This window comes from Naegleria fowleri, assembly GCF_008403515.1.
Source record: "Naegleria fowleri strain ATCC 30894 chromosome Unknown tig27, whole genome shotgun sequence".
Lineage (NCBI taxonomy): Eukaryota > Heterolobosea > Eutetramitea > Acrasida > Naegleriidae > Naegleria > Naegleria fowleri.
In genome coordinates, this window is record NW_025407959.1 from 1 (window position 1) to 19,615 (window position 19,615).

General features: G+C 38.2%; 8 protein-coding genes across 8 annotated transcripts; 2 read left to right on the forward strand and 6 right to left on the reverse strand.

The window, feature by feature from the left end:
* Positions 1 to 1,480: 1,480 nt before the first annotated feature.
* On the reverse strand, positions 1,481 to 3,344 carry FDP41_001492 (uncharacterized protein; the record flags this gene model as incomplete). Its single annotated transcript, XM_044704582.1, has 4 exons — positions 1,481 to 1,595; positions 1,666 to 1,891; positions 1,950 to 2,258; positions 2,306 to 3,344. 4 exons carry the CDS (start codon positions 3,342 to 3,344, stop codon positions 1,481 to 1,483), a joined length of 1,689 nt encoding a protein of 562 aa, XP_044563862.1.
* A 947-nt stretch (positions 3,345 to 4,291) lies between these two features.
* Positions 4,292 to 4,588, reverse strand: FDP41_001493 (uncharacterized protein; the record flags this gene model as incomplete). Its single annotated transcript, XM_044704583.1, has 1 exon — positions 4,292 to 4,588. The coding sequence occupies one exon, from the start codon at positions 4,586 to 4,588 to the stop codon at positions 4,292 to 4,294; it is 297 nt and encodes a 98-aa protein (XP_044563863.1).
* Positions 4,589 to 4,833: 245 nt separating this feature from the next.
* FDP41_001494 (uncharacterized protein) lies at positions 4,834 to 7,385 on the reverse strand (the record flags this gene model as incomplete). The annotated part of the gene is made up of 3 exons (XM_044704584.1): positions 4,834 to 5,600; positions 5,669 to 6,067; positions 6,128 to 7,385. The coding sequence occupies 3 exons, from the start codon at positions 7,383 to 7,385 to the stop codon at positions 4,834 to 4,836; spliced, it is 2,424 nt and encodes an 807-aa protein (XP_044563864.1).
* A 436-nt stretch (positions 7,386 to 7,821) lies between these two features.
* On the reverse strand, positions 7,822 to 8,901 carry FDP41_001495 (uncharacterized protein; the record flags this gene model as incomplete). Its single annotated transcript, XM_044704585.1, has 1 exon — positions 7,822 to 8,901. The coding sequence occupies one exon, from the start codon at positions 8,899 to 8,901 to the stop codon at positions 7,822 to 7,824; it is 1,080 nt and encodes a 359-aa protein (XP_044563865.1).
* A 135-nt stretch (positions 8,902 to 9,036) lies between these two features.
* FDP41_001496 (uncharacterized protein) lies at positions 9,037 to 9,627 on the reverse strand (the record flags this gene model as incomplete). Its single annotated transcript, XM_044704586.1, has 1 exon — positions 9,037 to 9,627. One exon carries the CDS (start codon positions 9,625 to 9,627, stop codon positions 9,037 to 9,039), a length of 591 nt encoding a protein of 196 aa, XP_044563866.1.
* A 178-nt stretch (positions 9,628 to 9,805) lies between these two features.
* Positions 9,806 to 12,266, reverse strand: FDP41_001497 (uncharacterized protein; the record flags this gene model as incomplete). Its single annotated transcript, XM_044704587.1, has 4 exons — positions 9,806 to 10,319; positions 10,516 to 10,796; positions 11,039 to 11,533; positions 11,895 to 12,266. 4 exons carry the CDS (start codon positions 12,264 to 12,266, stop codon positions 9,806 to 9,808), a joined length of 1,662 nt encoding a protein of 553 aa, XP_044563867.1.
* An 802-nt stretch (positions 12,267 to 13,068) lies between these two features.
* Positions 13,069 to 13,929, forward strand: FDP41_001498 (uncharacterized protein; the record flags this gene model as incomplete). The annotated part of the gene is made up of 1 exon (XM_044704588.1): positions 13,069 to 13,929. One exon carries the CDS (start codon positions 13,069 to 13,071, stop codon positions 13,927 to 13,929), a length of 861 nt encoding a protein of 286 aa, XP_044563868.1.
* Positions 13,930 to 17,462: 3,533 nt separating this feature from the next.
* FDP41_001499 (uncharacterized protein) lies at positions 17,463 to 19,599 on the forward strand (the record flags this gene model as incomplete). The annotated part of the gene is made up of 6 exons (XM_044704589.1): positions 17,463 to 17,661; positions 17,778 to 17,851; positions 17,951 to 18,245; positions 18,325 to 18,386; positions 18,495 to 18,810; positions 18,932 to 19,599. 6 exons carry the CDS (start codon positions 17,463 to 17,465, stop codon positions 19,597 to 19,599), a joined length of 1,614 nt encoding a protein of 537 aa, XP_044563869.1.
* Positions 19,600 to 19,615: the final 16 nt, after the last annotated feature.

The window sequence follows — 19,615 nt, forward strand, 5'->3', positions numbered from 1 at the left end:
CCAAGCCCAAACCCAAACCCAAGCCCAAGCCCAAGCCCAACCCAAACCTGCAAACCCAAACCCAAACCCAAACCCAGGCAAACCCAAGCAAACCCAAACCCAAACCCAAACCCAAACCCAAACCCAAACCCAAACCCAAACCCAAACCCAAAACCCAAACCCAAACCCAAACCCAAACCCAAACCCAAACCCAAACCCAAACCCAAACCCAAACCCAAACCCAAAACCCCAAACCCAAACCCAAACCCAAACCCAAACCCAAACCCAAACCCAAACCCAAACCCAAACCCAAACCCAAACCCAAACCCAAACCCAAACCCAAACCCAAACCCAAACCCAAACCCAAACCCAAACCCAAACCCAAACCCAAACCCAAAACCCAAACCCAAACCCAAACCCAAACCCAAAACCCAAACCCAAACCCAAACCCAAACCCAAACCCAAACCCAAACCCAAACCCAAACCCAAACCCAAACCCAAACCCAAACCCAAACCCAAACCCAAACCCAAACCCAAACCCAAACCCAAACCCAAACCCAAACCCAAACCCAAACCCAAACCCAAACCCAAACCCAAACCCAAACCCAAACCCAAACCCAAACCCAAACCCAAACCCAAACCCAAACCCAAACCCAAACCCAAACCCAAACCCAAACCCAAACCCAAACCCAAACCCAAACCCAAACCCAAACCCAAACCCAAACCCAAACCCAAACCCAAACCCAAACCCAAACCCAAACCCAAACCCAAACCCAAACCCAAACCCAAACCCAAACCCAAACCCAAACCCAAACCCAAACCCAAACCCAAACCCAAACCCAAACCCAAACCCAAACCCAAACCCAAACCCAAACCCAAACCCAAACCCAAACCCAAACCCAAACCCAAACCCAAACCCAAACCCAAACCCAAACCCAAACCCAAACCCAAACCCAAACCCAAACCCAAACCCAAACCCAAACCCAAACCCAAACCCAAACCCAAACCCAAACCCAAACCCAAACCCAAACCCAAACCCAAACCCAAACCCAAACCCAAACCCAAACCCAAACCCAAACCCAAACCCAAACCCAAACCCAAACCCAAACCCAAACCCAAACCCAAACCCAAACCCAAACCCAAACCCAAACCCAAACCCAAACCCAAACCCAAACCCAAACCCAAACCCAAACCCAAACCCAAACCCAAACCCAAACCCAAACCCAAACCCAAACCCAAACCCAAACCCAAACCCAAACCCAAACCCAAACCCAAACCCAAACCCAAACCCAAACCCAAACCCAAACCCAAACCCAAACCCAAACCCAAACCCAAACCCAAACCCAAACCCAAACCCAAACCCAAACCCAAACCCAATGTATCAAGGGGTTGATATTAATTTTTTCCTATTTATAATGTGTTGCTTGAAATTCTTGTTGGTGATGTTTCAATATTGTTCACACAATAAGGTTTGGTTAATGTATTTAATCTCTTCATTTTTTTATGTCAATCCTATCAAATGAAGATGCCGAGCTGAAATGCACACAGAGCTACATAAGCAGTGAGTGCAGCATGAAAAACTCAAAAAGAGCCACATTGGAACAAATAATGGAGTCCTAGTTTTGAAAGAATAGTTTTTGATATGGAATTTGATATGATATTTCCCCATTAAATTTTCATACTTACCAAGGGGATGTTATGATTAAATCCAATCTTAGTGCAACAATGATAAACCATACTTGGTAAAAAAAAGCAAATAAAATGTGAATGGTAATACCATACAATGCGAAACAACCACCTTCCTTTCCGTTAGTTAATCCTGCACATGCGGCATACCAACAACACATACAATTGATAAATAGTAAAAAAATCCATGCTGGTAGTAAAACAATGTTCCAATATGCACCAATTACTGAAATTCATTCAATTGTCACACCAATGGTGAATTATTAAAGAATTAATGTACTTACCACCATCCAATTTCAAACCAATTAATAATATTTGAACTGATGATAATATGACAATCAGGCTATTTGTCACATATGAGCAATAACTGGTCACTTTTGAATCTCTGCTGACCGTATGGTTTGATCTACTGTTTTTATAAAATATCAACGGCCCAATGCAATAAATAATAGTGTAGACATGGCAAGGAATGAATAACAATGAGAATGGTGAATAAAAAGCTGCAAACCAAATATACTTCGACAAATAGCCTAAAATGAATAAAAGCCAAATCCATAAATGCCAAACTGATAAATTAATACTCTCTTTCCAACCTAATAGAATGTAAATATTTGCTTTGTCAATCAATCATATTACTAACCATCATCAAAATCAGACTCCTCAGTCGATTCAGAGCCCATTAATGCCCATCTATCATTGTAAAAACCAGTATCTAAAGATTGAGGTTGGAGATATTTTAAGTACTTGCTTCGTTTCTTATCAAGAGAATACGGATCAATAAGAAGAGAGACACTAATGAATAAATAGGTGCCGAGCGCGAAAAAAAATGGAAGGCTACAAAATCCAACTTGTGAAATGTCAATATATCCGTCCATTAACAAAGGCACAAGAATGCTGAATACTGTAAAAGAAGTAAAGAAAATCTGAGGTGCCATGAATCCATATCCACATTGACAGCAAGCTTGTACTTGTTCAAGAATTGGTACATTTTGTTTGGACTCCTCTCTCAGAAACTCTAATGTCGAATTTTCTTTAAGCTTCTTTAAAAATTCATGTCTAAAGTTCTGTGTAACGGTGGTATCTTTTTCTACGCTACTAAATGTATAGGATTGGTATATTGGAGACCATACTTCATCAGTGACTGACATCTCTCTGAATCTTCTACTGACTCCTCCAAAAATAATTAATTCTTTTGGTGTCATAAACATAAAAATATATCGGAAAACATCGTCATACATTCCACCCAAGTGTTTCGGAACATCAATTGAACTCCAATCACATTTCGGTAATGGAGCTATATACCCTGAAACACCACAATTTTTCTTGATCAACGATGTAGATTCCTCTGCCGAACCTATATTGCTATTTTCTAAATGTTGAACGCTATTCTTTTTTCGAAAAGAGGTTAGTTTGTAAGAAAGCATTCCGCTAAAGAAATCCTTTGTGCTAAGAATATTTTCTTTAATTCTTGTTGATGATAGCATGTTGTTTCTATTGCTTTCATCGTTGTTGAGGTTTTGCTGATCGTTAGAATCTTCATTGATTTGCAAAGAAACAGCCTCTCCTGATCCCGAAGTTTGATACCCAACAGCATGTGTTCCTGTATGATTGTTGGTGTTCTCCTCGGGGTTTTGATGGCCATCATTCGAGTCAGATGGCACGGTTAATTGTTCGCTCATTTTTCAGCAATCGAAAAATTATTTTGAGATCTCAATCGAAAGGGTGCTCTACAAGTCTACAAGAACAAAAGACAAAACAACCTACTCCTGTCATCTTGTACTTGAATCAAGCCAAATTAGTGGAATAAACAGTCTTCAGCTAAGAATAAGGCTGAAAAATTCACACGAGATCAAGATGAATAATCGTGTTTCTCACCAATATTTATTCAAGCAATCAATTGGCGTATTTACCAACACGAGGGGTCAGTCTGAAAAATCAGGCAAAACGAGTGCTTACATTGGTCAAGCTCGTGGAGGAAGCTCCCTTAAAGATCGAGGCTCAGGAACGGTCATTCGCTACAATTTCGTTAAAGCAAGCGTTCGTGCCAACCGAAGAGGAATACTACTTCAATGTTCAAGCAGATCCTCTCTACAATTATGCATGGGTCTATGGAATTTCCAGCTTGGCGATGAAGTCACACCAACCTCACCAGATTTCGAGACAATGTGTTCATGAATCAACCAAGTTTTCAGAAAAAAGTCGAGTTGAGATTATTGTCAGACACTGGAAAACTCTTTCTCAAAGGCGTCAATTATATTGATACCAAATTCCTAACATAAGAGAAGAAGAGTTGGGAGATGTTATTGCTTACACTTCGAGAGAGGATGGAGGCTATTTGTGGACAGGATCCCTCCAATCACATTCAAACCAAATGTTGGATCCGTGTTGATTGGAGCAGGTAATTCTTTCAAACCAGACTAAATCATATCCTGAAGCCACTGATGAGACTTGTACTCCGGAGGTTTCATATCTGAATTTTCAATAAACTGAACAAGTCGTTCTTACTATTTTTTAATTTGTATGTCAAAAAAGCTCAACAACATAAACTGACAAAATAAATGCACACAGGTATATATATACAATGACTTCTTTCAAAATTCTCAAGAAAATATGTGAGCTTTTGAAATCAATTTTGAATTTCAGTAACTAAGGAGAACATTTCTTGCAAAAAACGAGCCGTGCTCTTTGGAGGATGAGCCACATCTCCAGTTTCAATCTTTTGATACAATTTAGCAACTTTACTCAACAATTTCTTGACTCTCTTGCATGCTTTGTCAGGAGCCTTATAGGATGCTTGAGCTGATATCCTAAAGATGGAAACATCAGCACCTCTAACTTTTAAATCAATAGAAGGTCCAAAAAGAACACCCAAAAAGTTCAGTACATTGATCATTTCCGTTACGTGCTTTGAAGCTTTGTTCATTTTTTGGAATTGGAACTTTCTTTCAAGTATCTTTTAAAAGGAAGGTAAATGGTTACGAAAAAGGAACCAATGGTGAAGAGTTGTCAGTTCAGACCTAAAGTGGAGAGAAAGAATACATGTGTTTTTGCACTTTGTCCTTGTCATTTCTTTTTTTTGTTTGGGCGGAGTTACGGGTGCAGGTTCAAATCATCAAACATCCATTTAGATTTAAAGCTAATAATGCATTGAGGTCAAGAAACACAAGTTCATTGCTTCTTTGAAAAATACAAGAGTTCCTTAATAAATTGATGCGACACATATTCATCACTGGTAGGATATATTTTCGGCTTCACCAAAGTCTCCATCTTGAGAGCTTGTTCTTTTCTTGGTTTTCCTTTAAGATCCAGTAAGGCCTCACTTGGCAATAGATACCACCGCAAATGACCATATTTCTTATTGAAACCATGAACTTTCTCGTCACCAAATAATTTTTCAATTTCGGAATCGTAGTCGAGAATGAGATAAGTCTGGTTATGTTTGTCCTTGACAATTTCCATAGTCACCTTCAATAAAGATTCTACATCATCCAAAATTGCCGAGTAGGTATGAATCGTATTGGGTTCCATGTTATGCAATTTTCCAAAAGTTTCAACAAACTCCAAATGTCCATTCTTGAAGGTCACATCAGTTAGCTTCTTTCTATGCTGAGCTAAAAAGCTTGTATAATTCTCATGAATTTGAGAGGTCAAGTTAAGCTGAGTAGCGTCAAATCTTCGATGCATCCATTCATTTGTCTTTTCATTAAACACATAATAGGGTAAAAACTTCCAGCCATGAGTGGCCACAAAATCGACAGCTTTCAAAACAAAGTCAACCGTTCCGTCATCAAAGAAATAATTCAAATTCAATCGGGTCCATCCAGGTTTCAAATGAACCAGAGAAACATTGCTCGTGTAAGACTCTAATAGAGCTGTCTCAAGTTCAGTCGCTTCTTTGTGTGAAATTCCTAACAATTCTTGACCATAAGGCCCAGCTGCAGTAGAATTTGTTTTATAATAAATAATATTACCATAATCAATTTCACAACGTTTACCAACTTACCACAGGCACATCCTCCTCTCACTTGCAATCCAAACAAGTCATTCAGTAATAAACTCACAAATGAATGATGCAAAAATAATTCACCGTGTCGAATAAGAAATGAGAAGAATGCAAGTTTGTGAACCCCTCCTTCCTCTATACACTGCTTACTTGGTCCCAAAATGTACAAATTTGGATTGTTGGATAAAAATGTAAAGGCTCGATCTCTGTAATTTTCCTCAATTTTTGAAATGAGAGTGGGTCCCACTTCTTCTTTTAATTTGAATGCCAGAGCACATCGAATGGATCCTACAATATCTGGAGTTCCTCCCTCTTCTCTCTCCTCAATCACATTGGTATAGCTGTGATTGGTCATGTCGACAAAATACACAGTACCACCTCCTGGTCTACTTGGAATTTCTAAATGTTGATAAATGCACGACAATGATGCAATATTTCTTTCAACTTCACAATACTTACTGTTTTGAAATAATTTCTTCTTTGCAACCAAGACTCCAGGTGTGCCAGGTCCTCCAATAAATTTGTGAGGTGAAATGAAAATGGCATCTTTGTGGTAGAGAGGATCATTCGTAGGATTCATTTGAATTGGAACATAGGGAGCAGAAGCTGCAAAATCAAAGAAACACACAGCACCATATTCGTGACATAATTTGCAAATGGAATCACAGTCAGAAATAACTCCTGTGACATTGGATGCAGCACTAAATGAACCAATGATCATTCGTTGACGAGAAACGTTTGTTGTTGCATTCGAGGTGGAGAACTTTTTCAAACAATACTCCAAATGTCCCAGATCAACATTTCCATATTTATCCTCAATAATCTGAATCACTAAAGCACCAGACTCTCTCCATGGTAAAATATTCGAGTGATGTTCATAAGGAGATATGAAAACTACGGGCAACTCGTCCTCATTCTGAGCTTTCAACACTTTTTCCCTTATTCCAATACAGTGTACAAGTGTGGCAATGGCAGAGGTACTTCCACTTCCTTCAAATAAAACTACATCAAGGTCTTCTGATGGAAGTTGGTGCTGTGAAGAAGAGGCTACATCCTCATGAGGTGGACAAGACGCTGCACATTCACACTTGATGGCTTGTTCATCCTCTGAGGAAGTGATATGCATGCTCGATACAACGTGAGCTCCCACACACTGAGCGACGATTTGTCGTGCATCCTCACGGAAATGTGTCGTTTGATAACCAGTGAAACTCGTCGTGGTATGAGTATTAGCGTAGGTAGGTAAGACCTCTTCAAAGATATAGTCCTCGATGAACTTTAAAGGTTTTCCAGACGCAATGTAATCACAATAAGTGATGGGCAAGTAACGATTGTTGGCGAAGGGTGTTCTGAAAACGGCTTCACTTCCTACCACATGATTATGAATGGTCTGTATGAGGAGTATCTTCTTTTGCATGTATTCCAATTGATCGCTGGGACGATCCTTCAATTCTTGATATTCGGGAAGGGTCTGAATGATACTCTCCAATAATTTATATTCAACCGAGTTGGGATCAAAGGGTCGTTCTCGATGGAAATTCGTTCGTTTCGGTTTTGAAAAGGATACGTTGACATCCTGCAGTTGTTGTTGGGCTGTATTCTCATACGAAGGATCTTGAGTGTTGAGCTTTTTGAACTTTTCAAGAACATGGTCGTCTTCAGAGTGAAGAGAGGATGGAAAGCGAAGATGATGCTGACCAGAAGTTTTGTTTCCCATGATGATGAGATGCGTCAAGGCTGTTGAAGTGTTTGTTGTGTTTGCTTTTTCTTTGGTTTGTCTTGACGGGAATTTCTTAAGAGGCAAAAAAGATCGAGATTCGCCGTTGTTGGGGAAGATATCATCTTTCCTCTTGAGTTATGACCAGAACACAACATGCCAAAGTTATTTCACTGACATTCTGTTCCAACACTTCAACGTAGAATTTGTTGTAAAATCAATTGGATACATAAAACGGAAATATTTAAATAAATATTAATTATTCTTCGACGCATGTGTCACATTTCGCAAATGCATCTTGAATGTGATTACTAGTATCTTTCATTGACCAACAATGAAAGGATAAAAAGAGATGAATTAACTGAAATCAACAAGTCCATATTTACATTCATTCGAAACCTTAACTTGTATTGTACAAACAGCTAGACATATGTTATTATTTTCCATTGGAGAATCGATAATACAAAATATATGCAATAAGAATTGCCAAAGCAGCAATCAAAACATCTAAGAAAACAGTAGATTTTTTGTTGTTGGTTAAGGGTGTTCTAGCTGCTGCGGAAAGCTTCCTTTTAGATTCTGTCTTTGTTGGTGTAGTAGTATTTACAGATGATGATAAAATAGTTTCTGAATTTACATCCAATGATGGTTGTGATGTTGTCATGACGATTTCACCTTGTTGTTGTTGTTGTTGTTGGTAATGAGGATGATTAACATGGTTACACGCTTCAGAAATACAACGATTACCGTGCTCAGCTGCCGTGGAAATTGATGCCATTTCTGCCTGTTGGTGTTGTTGTGTCTGAGCAGTTGAATCGGTCATGACTGCTGTTGTGGTGCTGCTAGTTTCGCCACCCGAAGGAATTTGAGGAGACTGCGTAAGAACCTCCTCATTGATCGTTTTACAAATATCACACTTCCATTTTCGGGATTGAATCGCCAATCTTTTCCGTACGTTCGATGGATATTCAATACTTCCAATACCTTTGGCTTCTGTTGGGAAAAATCCTTGCAGTGCTATTAATACAGTCCGAATGCCCCATTGTGGAGTCCAACTTTCGGGATGATATGAAGTGAGTGAGAGACAAATCTTTGTGTTTGTTTCAAATCTTCCGTTTGGAGTCAATAAAACAATATCTGGTGGCTTGTGTGGATATTCTGGAGGCAGAATGATTCTTCCGTGATAGATACCACCTTCAAAATCTGTTCCTTTTGGTCCTGAAAGCGTAAAGTGCCATTCAAACAAATTATCTTCCAACGGATGGGCTTCATATTCGTCGGATGGATTTTTCTGTAATTCCCTCACCTCACTCAGAATTCGTTTAATACCGTGATGACTCTTGTTCATATTGGAAGTGGTTGGAATCGATAAATTGTTGTTGTTAGTGTGGTTATTATTTACATGATTGATGGTGGGTGATGTACCATTAGGTGCAATCAAAGCACCAGCTGTGCTTGATTTTGTTGTTGCGGTTGTAGTTGTGGGTGGTTGTTGCTGTGTCGGATCGCCACTCATATTTTTTTAATTGATTTTTGAAAAAAAAAGAAGGTTTTTTGAAAGACGCCCTTCACTTTTCAGATCAGAACACGTGTTTCATTTATACTGGGTTGACAGTTTGAAATTTGCGATCTTTCATTTTTATATAAGAGCTTAAAGCAATACACAACTATTGGCAATGGTTCTTCGTTTGACGCTTCTTGTATCCTTTCTAAATTCGGCTGAGATATCTTCCAAATCATCGGCATCTCCTTGAAGTTTTTCGAGCCGTTCTCCCCTCTTCAACACTTTATCAATGTTTTCCATCATGGAGTCTTTGATTGTTTCCATTTTGTCTTCTAATTGAGCAATTTTGTCCATGCCTGATGGATCGTCATTGTATTGCTTGAGACAGGCCATGATAAATTTTGAAATCTTGGAAGAAGATCTCCGATCCGATATGCATGAAAACTTTTCCTCAAAGACTTGAAGGAATTGAGAAAGCACTCGTTGCTTTACCGACTTCTCTGCAGCAACGACATAAATGATTTTCCGACTCACCACATACATGAATTGAACGGGTCCATGAGAGATGGTTTGTTTCTGATCGTCAGAGGAATACAAACACAAGGGAAGAAGTTTCTTAGAAACTACCGAGCTCAGTTGGCTCGAGTGGGGCCCTTCTCCTAATAATACCTTGCTCTCTGAGGCATTGCCTTGATCCTCTGAAGCGAATTGGTAGATGGCCGCATAGAGTAGGCTCATTTTTTCGAACTGAAACCGCCTTAATTAAGGCTGATGAGCTTACATCAACAATGACCTCGTTGTGATCATTCATCATGGTATTGTTAATACATCAACTATGCACAATATTATTCATAATTCTCCACAATATAATTATTATTTCGATGCATGATTCCCCTCATGTTGTTTATTGTTCTTCCTATTGACATTCCACAATGGATGAGGAAAGTTCCGTTGAATTTGAATTTACATCGTGTTGTGATGATGTTTGATTACTATCATCGGTGGTTGTTGTAGAGTCATGATTTTGAGAATGATGATCTGATTTTTCCTTCTTCATTCGAAGTAACACTTGTGTGATTGAGTCCATTTCACCACTGAGGCCGACACTCGTGACTGGGCTATTTACAAGAAAATCACTATTGTCTGTGGTTGGAGTAGTTTCAGATGCCTCTCGTTGTTGTCTCTGGTAGTAGGATTTTCTTCTGCTCTCTCGTGCATTCATGGCTTTTCCAGCGAGAGCTTCATTTGATAAATTATTGTTTCCTCCAATATTGGCCATTTGTCGCTCTTGTGCAATCAAGAGCCATTCCAAATTTTTGGAAGAGTTTGGATCTTCATCATGTGACTTATTTGGTTCTGATTTGAAAATTTCATCATAGTATTGAACCATGATGTAAATGGATGATACAAAAGGTGACGTTCCGCAAACACTATATCCATTTGAAAAACATTGCAATATTTCGTGACAAATTATTGCAATGTGTTTTAGTGGTCACCATGTTGCATCATTGAAAAATTATTAAAATGTGAACAGGTGAAAAAAATTCAAACATTTTGCACGACAAGAAATTATTGAAAGAGAATTATTTTTGTTAAAAGGAAGAAAATTCACTCCATTGAACTTACCACTTGATCAAGTTATCAATCGACATTTTGTTCTTTTTCTCATATTTTGTTACAAGTCTAAAATGTTCTGCAAGCGCTTGCAATGTGTCCTTATTAGCTCTAGGTAGTCGTCCTATGGAACGTTTGACAGAGGCCACTTTATCCTCTTCGTTCACTATATTTTTCAGGAATGATACAGTAAATTCTGCTGCAGTTTGTGGTGTGAAGAGCAGGGTTTCTCCTGGCAATTCACGAAGGTAGAGTTTTACAAGACCAGCCACATCAAGTGCATCATGTTTTATCTGTAGGTGAGGAGGGTGATTTTCAAATGAAGCAATCCATTCAGAAGGATATTCACGAAGAAATGGTGAGGGTTTTTCAATGTTCAGAATTTGTACAGTGAAGGTTGAGCACATGACGAGTTCAATATAATCATGCAAGCAAATAGAGTGACAGTAGTGACAACAGTGAAACGATGATGCATACATATTTGTGTGTCATTTGATGATAAATAAACTTCAATGCAAGCTCATCGAATACTTACACCATGATGACAAGCATCGACCATTATTTTCCCATTCTCTTTATCTAATTGTTTCTTCCTCTCAATTTCTGTATTATCTCCAAGAAAATCCACACTCTCCCCTCGATTAAAACAATCTCGATAGTCCTTCACTCGTTTCGTATCGCCAGGAATGCGGTAAATACCCTTTTCAATAAGAGAGTCATACGAGTTGAGAAAACGTAGCGATTGTTTGATCACATCGGGTATATAGAGTGTTTCTAAATGTTGATTCACCGTTTCAATGAATTCCAATTCTTCTTGTGAGGGTTCCTCTGGATGACGGAATGAAGTTGTTGTGATGGTGGTTGAAGTGGTAGACGTGGTAGACGTGCTTATGGAGGATGGGGAATTCATTTCAACAACAGGTGGAGTGAGAGTGCTTGAGTGATTGTTATCATGGTTGTTAGTCGTTGTAGAAGTAGAGTCGTGGCTGTTTTGATCTTGTTGTTGATTTGACGACAAATGTTCCGTTCTCTGTGGATAGAGAGATTATCATCATTACATAATCATAGGTAATACGAGAGGTTAAAGATGATTAAGTACACCGAGAGAGAACCACACATTTATCATCATGGCAACAAAAATCAACATGTTGTTCAACCAAATTCATCGATGAATAACGAACAAATGGATCCATCAACAGTTAGCAGTTATAAGTTGTTGTTATTTTGAAGATAATATGTGTTTTGTTGTGTTACAACATGAGGATTTACAACCATGTCCATCATATATATTCAACCAATAATAATAATAACACCATAATCAACATAACAAGTTGGCGTAATTAAATATTAAAGCGACCATTCAAACAAGAACAACAACTGGTACAACATACCTTCTCACGAACATAGGTCTTGATCAATAATTTACAACTCCTCTGAACGGCTGTTGCAAGATCCACTCCAAACACAGCCGTTGGTAAATTCGAGAATGTGATTGATTCCATCAAGTCAGAATTTCCTGCTACATTGGAACTTGATTGAGAGACTTCATCATTTAGTTGTGTAATTCTTGGTGATGAATTATTTTGACCGTTAGTTGTCGTGTTGTTATTGTTGGATTTCATGGAAGTATTAGTATTATTGATGTTGTTGTTATTCGTGGTGGTGTTGGTGGTCATGTAGTCTTTATAGATGCCAGGAGGTTGTCCTTCAACAGATGCACGCGAGATGGCCATCAGACCACTCTTGGTATGTTTGTTTCCCATGATGATGATAGTGCGTTAAACACAAATTAAACACGAAGAAGTGTTGTTGTGATGAAAAAAAAAGATTTAAAAAGGCGTAGTATTCGTGATGGTGGTGAATATGTTTTGTGAGAAAAAGTTCTCTCTCCAGAATGATGATGATTCGTGTGTGGTTGTTGTTAAGAACACGAAGAAGAAAGAGCGTGACCGGTATAGGAATGACGTTGGGTACGGCACAGATGGCTATTCACAAGTGACGTTTCGTTATTTTTTGTCTCGCGTCAAATGTCTTTCTGGATGGTTGGCATGTTTTTGCAAGATTGAGATGACTAAAGAAAATCCTCCATAAAACATCTCTCCTTCAAAGAACATTTAATGATCATACTTGGATAAGCGTGACGATCTTTATCTCATGGATTCGATGAAAGTAGGTTCGCAATTGTCCCAACAAACAAGAAACTTGTCTTATCCTCGCCAATGATCAATAATGGAAAACGTCAATAGCACCATAACTGTACATTCTTCAAGCAAGGGTGGCTTTTGCTCTATTTGAAGGGATCACTGTGAAGGGTCGAATCATATTTCTCATATCCTTTAAAAGGGGTTGGTTGATTTGTATCATAATGTTTTGTTAAAAAACTTTAAATAGACAATCTTCAACTATGGCCTTTAGGAACAGATTTTTAGTAGGTTCGAAAGAGCTCGCAAAAAAACAGTTCAGTTAAACATTTGGGCTTTCACATCACACCCCATTTGTTGTCACTGTTTTGCTTGTTTTTTCTTTCCTTCTCCCAATCCCTAAATTTCAACTTTTTCTCATACAATGCATAATCCCACCTTTCTAGAACCCAAAAACAACAAAACTTTGAATCGGATTGTTGCTGTGGCTCAGGCAGATCCCAACATTGATGCTCCTCAAATCGAGTTACCGAGCGTTCTCTCCAATCTGAGTGTAGATGGCCTCCGTTACTTAATTCGTGATCATAATGAAGTCAAAGACATGTTTCAAGACTATTTGCAAGGCAAGGACAATTCTCGAGAAGCGAAACTTCAAATCGTTCGAAAATTCACACAAGAAATTTGTAAACACGCAAGCGCAGAGGAACGTTATTTGTATCCAATGCTGTTGGAAAAGTTGGGACAAATCGAAGGACAATTCATCTATCGTAAAAACCTTTTAGACGACATGATGAATAAGGAGATGCTTCGATTTTTGGAACAGAATGAACCTAAGAGTGAGTTGGATTGGACCATTTTCGACAAGTGTGTTCGGAAATTCATTCAACTCGAACAAGAGCATATGAAGGAAGAGGAAGATGATGTTTTTCCACTTCTTCGTGAACGTATGAATGACGAAGAGTTGGCCACCCTCGAAGATTGTTTGAAATGGGCCAAAGAACATGCACCAACTCATCCTCATCCGTTTGAGGTCATGACCAATCCGACTGCACAACTCGTTCATCCCTTAACGGCTCAATTGGATGCCATGAGAGATGCCAAGGAACAAGGAATCACTTCTTCAGCAGAAGGTTTCTCTCAACAAGGACCCTCCAGTGCTGTGAATGTGGGTCTTGCAGAAGGTGGAGAAGGAGGAGGAAGTGGCCAAGTTTTTTACAATCCTTTGACTGGAGCGGACGTGTCGAGTGTTGGAACGAGTCAGGGAGGAGACAAAATGGAGGAATAATCGTATTGGAATGACGATGATGATCAATACAATAGGTTGGTCATGGGCAAGGCTCCAAAGTCAAGGAAAGTGTAAAGTGAGAAATGCAAATACGATGTCGTTGTAAAGGATTGTTTGTATTGTGTGAACTCGTTGTTGAATCCTTCGTTGGTTGTTGTATTCAAAACAGTAATTGCTTAAAAGTGAATTTCCTATCAAGATGACAAAACAATATCTTTTCTTTGAATATGGTATGAACTGTTGTGAAGAACAGATGGAACTTGTTTGCGGAACTAGTATGGTGATCTATTTGATTTTACGAGAGCCAGCCGCAAATGGAACCTTACCTTTTTGATCATAGTTTTCCCTCAATAAAAGAATCCTTCCACTCTCGTTGATAGAGACATTGTGACAAACACAAAAAATTAAATCATAAGATGACGATTTTCAAATCGAGAAAACCCAATCTGCTCATTGGAGGTTTCATCTTGCTTTCCTTCATTGCATTAATTGTCTTGCTCACCTTAAGCAGTGTAAACTCCTCGTTGGTGTAAGCTCAACGTTACTCAGGTTCTCATCACTGGCCATGTCCAAGATATTATTGTAGAAAATACTGTCGTTGGGGTTATGTGTATGACAGAAGAGGTTGTCGAACATGTAAATGCAAAAAAAAGAAGTGTCACATCTATTATTGCTTTGTTCCTTGTAAATATGGTTATTTGAGAGATAGATTTGGATGCCAACTTGGTTGTCGTTGCAGAAAAAAAGCCATATTGGTAGACATGAAGGGTGAGTGCGATAATGTTAATCCTCAACCTTTAAAACTTGCACAAGTGTTTCAAGCTATGTGAGAATGTGCAGAAAATCAATAAACAATTCCTTCTAAAAGTGTATGTCAATATCATTGAAAAGAATAAGCAGTGACGTTATTATCGTTAAGGGTGGTTTGATGTTTCTGGAAGTCACATACTTGTGCCATTCGATGCTGTTATCACGAGAAAGGTTGTCAGCTCAGTTTAAGAATCAGTTGTGAGCGCACTTGAATATTATCATGAACTTACTCTTGGGATTCATCTTTGTTTCCAAATGGAACTTTACCTTTTTTGATTCCCTTAATAAATAGTATCTTTCACTCCACACTCCTGTTTTTGATTGCTAAAAAACATGATGAAAAACATGATCTTCTCATCGAGAAAATCGTTCGTGCTCCTTGGTTGCTTTGTATTGCTTTCATTTCTTGGTCTTATTGTCTTGTTATCCTTCTTCACAGAGGATGCTTTTGCCCGAACGCATGCTCAGCCTTTCTCAAGTTCCTTCAGCAAATCGTTGTCGAAAGTACTGTCGTTGGGGCTTTAAATATGACGGTAGAGGGTGTAAATTGTGTGAATGTGTAAGAATGAGGTGCCCTTCTTATTACTGCTCTGTTCCTTGTAAATATGGTTATTTGAGAGATAAATATGGATGCCAAATTGGTTGTCGTTGCAGAAAAAAGCCGTAGACCATATGGATCATGAAAAATGTTATTTCACATTCTTAAAGACTTATAAAGTGTTTCAACCTTTGTGAAAATATGTAGAACATCCATAAACAACTCCTTCTAAAGTGAATGATGTTAATTTTGTAAAGAATGAGCTTTGCATATTGTTGAATAATATTATCATGATCGTTCATTCAATAAATAATTTAATATTTTATTACTTTGTTGTCATTCCGAACTTGCGCAAGAGACTCTGTCAATACAGAAAAAAAGTCAGTTGAGAAATGCAAATGCAAATAACATTTAAATCTGTTGATATTATGGATCACCATGACTGTACTCTTTCGTTTCATATTTCAAATGTGTCCACATTGACACAAATATTAAAAACTGCTTTATGAAATAATTACCTTTCCAAGGAAAGCATATTATCTCAAGTTCACACAGGTGAGTATTTTTGATAATGAATAACAAAGACGAACCATTATTGCCTACTTTGAAGATGTTTCCCAAAGTGAACTTTACCTTTTTTTTGACTTCTTGATTCCCTTAATAATTAGAATCGTTCACATCACACTCTGTGTCAGATCACCAAAAAAACATGATGAAGAAACTTGTCAAATCGAGAAAATCCTTCGTGCTCCTTGGTTGTTTTGTATTACTTTCATTTCTTGGTCTTATTGTCTTGTTTTCCTTCTTCACGGAGGATGCTTTTGCCGAAATGCATGCTCAGCATTTCTCCAGTTCCGTCCACAAACCATGCCGAAGACACTTTTGTCGAAAGTACTGTCGTTGGGGCTATAAGTATGACAAGAGAGGTTGCAGATTATGTAAATGCAGAAAAAAGAGATGTCCTTCTTATTACTGTTCTGTTCCTTGCATATACGGTTATTTGAGAGACAGAAAGGGATGTCAAATTGGTTGTCGTTGCAGAAAAAAGCCAGAATATTGGTATGCATAATGATTGTCGCTCATCTGTAACAATTTGAGAATTTCGATCTTTGTGAAAAAGGCAAAAGATCAAAAATCAATAAACAAATCCTTAACAGAATATTGTTGTTTGTCTGATGATCAACATTGAATGGGACTTGCAACGAATAGATGCCAACTTAAATCAAATGAAATTTTGCACTCAAAAAGAAAACGTTCATTCAGTTATAACCAAAAGAAATTGAGGTAGAACTTTTCAATCTATGCTTTTGTCATTGGATTCTATCTTCGCACTTTCTTTGAAAGCTAACACAACGACTCAAATATGCAAAATTGCTTAATGAAAAAATTACCCTTTTAAGATAACTCAAGTTCATACTATTGAATATTTCAATAACGAACTATTGAGACGAACTTTTGTTGTGATCTTTTCTTGGATTAACCGTTTAATATTTCTGGAAAATTAGAAACTTCTGTAAAGAGCAATTTTCCTTTTTGAAAAAAAGGGTGCCTTATCAAGAAGTGAATAAAATCCAAGTTTTCTAATCTGCATTTCTCTCATCAAAACATTGAAAAAATTCATTTAATGAACTCAATGATCTCAACCAATTCCAAAAGACTCACAATAGCTACTGGAACACTCTTGTTCCTGACCTTCATGGTCTCCGTTGTTTTGCTCTCCTGTATGCAGGATCAATTTTTGGTGAAGGCTCAAAACTCTGTGGGATATCATAGAAGATGGCCATGTCGTAGAATTAAGTGTTACAAATACTGCCGTTGGGGTTATGTTTATGATCGTTGGGGATGCAAGACTTGTCGTTGTAAAAAAAGACCTTGCAGAAAGTATTATTGTTGGAAACATTGCAAGTATGGTTTTTTGAAAGACAAGTATGGATGTCAAATTGGATGTCGTTGTAAGAGAAAACCATGGTAATGTCTTAAACATTGCTGATTGTCATTCAAACTCTTGATGTAAATAGTAAAAGTTTTATTCTCGTTCATGTTATTATTTTGAAATGTTCATCCCATGTGAAATAAGACCCAACTGAACGAAGTATTAAATTTCGTTGACATGCTCAGAATGACATGGTAGTGTTGGTCATGAGCTCTTCCACACCTTCACCAACACACAAAAGATTACAAAAAAATGGAAAACAAGTTGACACGTCGTTTTTGTTTCTGGACAGCAGATGAGCTCCTCCGAGCTTACAAATCAAAAACACTTTCTCCCAAAGTGGTCGTTGAGGATATTCTCGAAAGAATTCAACAAGTGAATGACAAGGTGAATGCCTACTGTTTTGTGGAGGAGAAGGAAAATTTGTTAAAGCAGGCGGAAGAATCGGAAGGTGTGTAATTTCATTTCATCAAATGACGAAAATCCAAAATCACATCATCCTTCACTGTCAATTCATCACTGTCGATGGTGTGCTGATGAAAATTGTTCTCTCATGACATTCAACAGCGAGATATTTGAATGGAAATCCTTTACCATTGGATGGCATTCCAGTGAGTGTGAAAGATTTACTTACCGTCAAGGTTAGTTTTCATCGATCTACAAATATTTTCAATCAATAACCTTTTATTTCTTGTTCCGAACCATTAAATGTCCAATCACGAAAATTATAAATCTTGAAGGGCTGGAAAACATATTTTGGTTCAAAAGCTTACACCACTCAAAGACTTGAATTAGCTGGAAATAATGAACAAGCTTTGATCGATCAAGTCGATTCTCCAAGTGTAGAACATGCCAGAAAAGCTGGATGTATTTTCATTGGAAAAGTGACAAGTCCAGAATTTGGATGGGAAGGAGTGACATTGTCACCCATGACAGGAATCACTCGAAATCCATTCGATTTTAATTTATCAAGTGGAGGAAGTTCTGGTGGAAGTTCTGCTGCCTTAGGATTGGGAATGGCTCCATTATCGATTGGTGAGTAGAATGTTGTTAAGTTTCATTGTGAATGACTTGACATGTGAACAAACATGATTCCTGTCACAAATGATCATAGGTTCTGATGCTGCTGGAAGTGTAAGAATTCCAGCCTCCATGTGTATGGTCTCTTCAATTAAGGTAAGCATTGTGATCTTCATTGACACAATGGATCATTCACATGGTATAATTACACACACATTGGTTCCTATTTATGGCTGGTATAAATAAATGCATTAACCAATGCAGCCAACGGTTTCGATGGTCCCACACGCTCCTGCCTCTCCTTTCGGAACCATGTCCAACATTGGACCCATGGCCATGACCATTAAAGATGTGGCACTTTTTCTCGATATTATTGCTCAACCTCATCCATGGGATCCTCTCTCTATTCATCCTTCTTCTTGTGATGGAAATTCGAATCATGTGAGTGATTTGTATGATTCACCACCCAGAAAATACAGTGACGATTTGGAAGGATCCATTCAGGGTTTAAGGATTGGAATGAATTTTTCACTTTCTGCGTATTGTGATCCAGAAATTGAGAAGGCTGTGAGACAGGCTGGTAAGTATTGGAATTTGTTTAATTCTGAATGTTCTAAGTAGAACCGAGATGATCAACAAACGCCATTCTTTGTGACATTTTTGATGCATGAACGCGCCACCATAATCTTCACGTTAAACAGCCAAAGTATTTGAAGAATTGGGAGCCATTGTTGAGGAAGTTCCTGAACTACCCTTCCAAAAAGAATCAGAAAATCTCGACATTTTCGGATCCTTTAAAGTATTGTGGTGTACGGGAGGAGCCACCGTGGTCAACAAACGAATCAAACCTGAATATCAACATTTAGTGGATGAAAACTTGCAAAAAGTCGCATCACGTGGACGCTTCTACACAGCTTACGATTTAAATAGCGCTGAAATGACCCGAACGACCATGACTGCTGTCATGAATCAACAATTTTTCACAAAGTATGACATTTTGATGACTCCAACTCTTCCAATTACTGCATTCGAAGCAGAATTGGAAACTTGTCGAGATGAAAGCATTGTTGAGAAATTATGTGGATTCCATTCAAGCAATAACATGAACTCGTCTCATTCAAAATTCCTGCCACCATGTCAATCTCCATATTTTGAGAAGGAATTTGACATGCGTCGTTGGTGGATGTTTTGTCAATACACTTACCCAATGAATATGATGAAGTTACCAGCTGCATCAGTTCCATGTGGAAAATTTATGGGACTTCACATTGTTGGACCTCAGTACGCAGAACGATTGGTTTTGAAGGTGGCTCATGCATTCCAGAGTCATACAGATTTTGTTCCTGACTTGTCCAAAAATTGTTGTTAAAAGTTTGGATGGACCT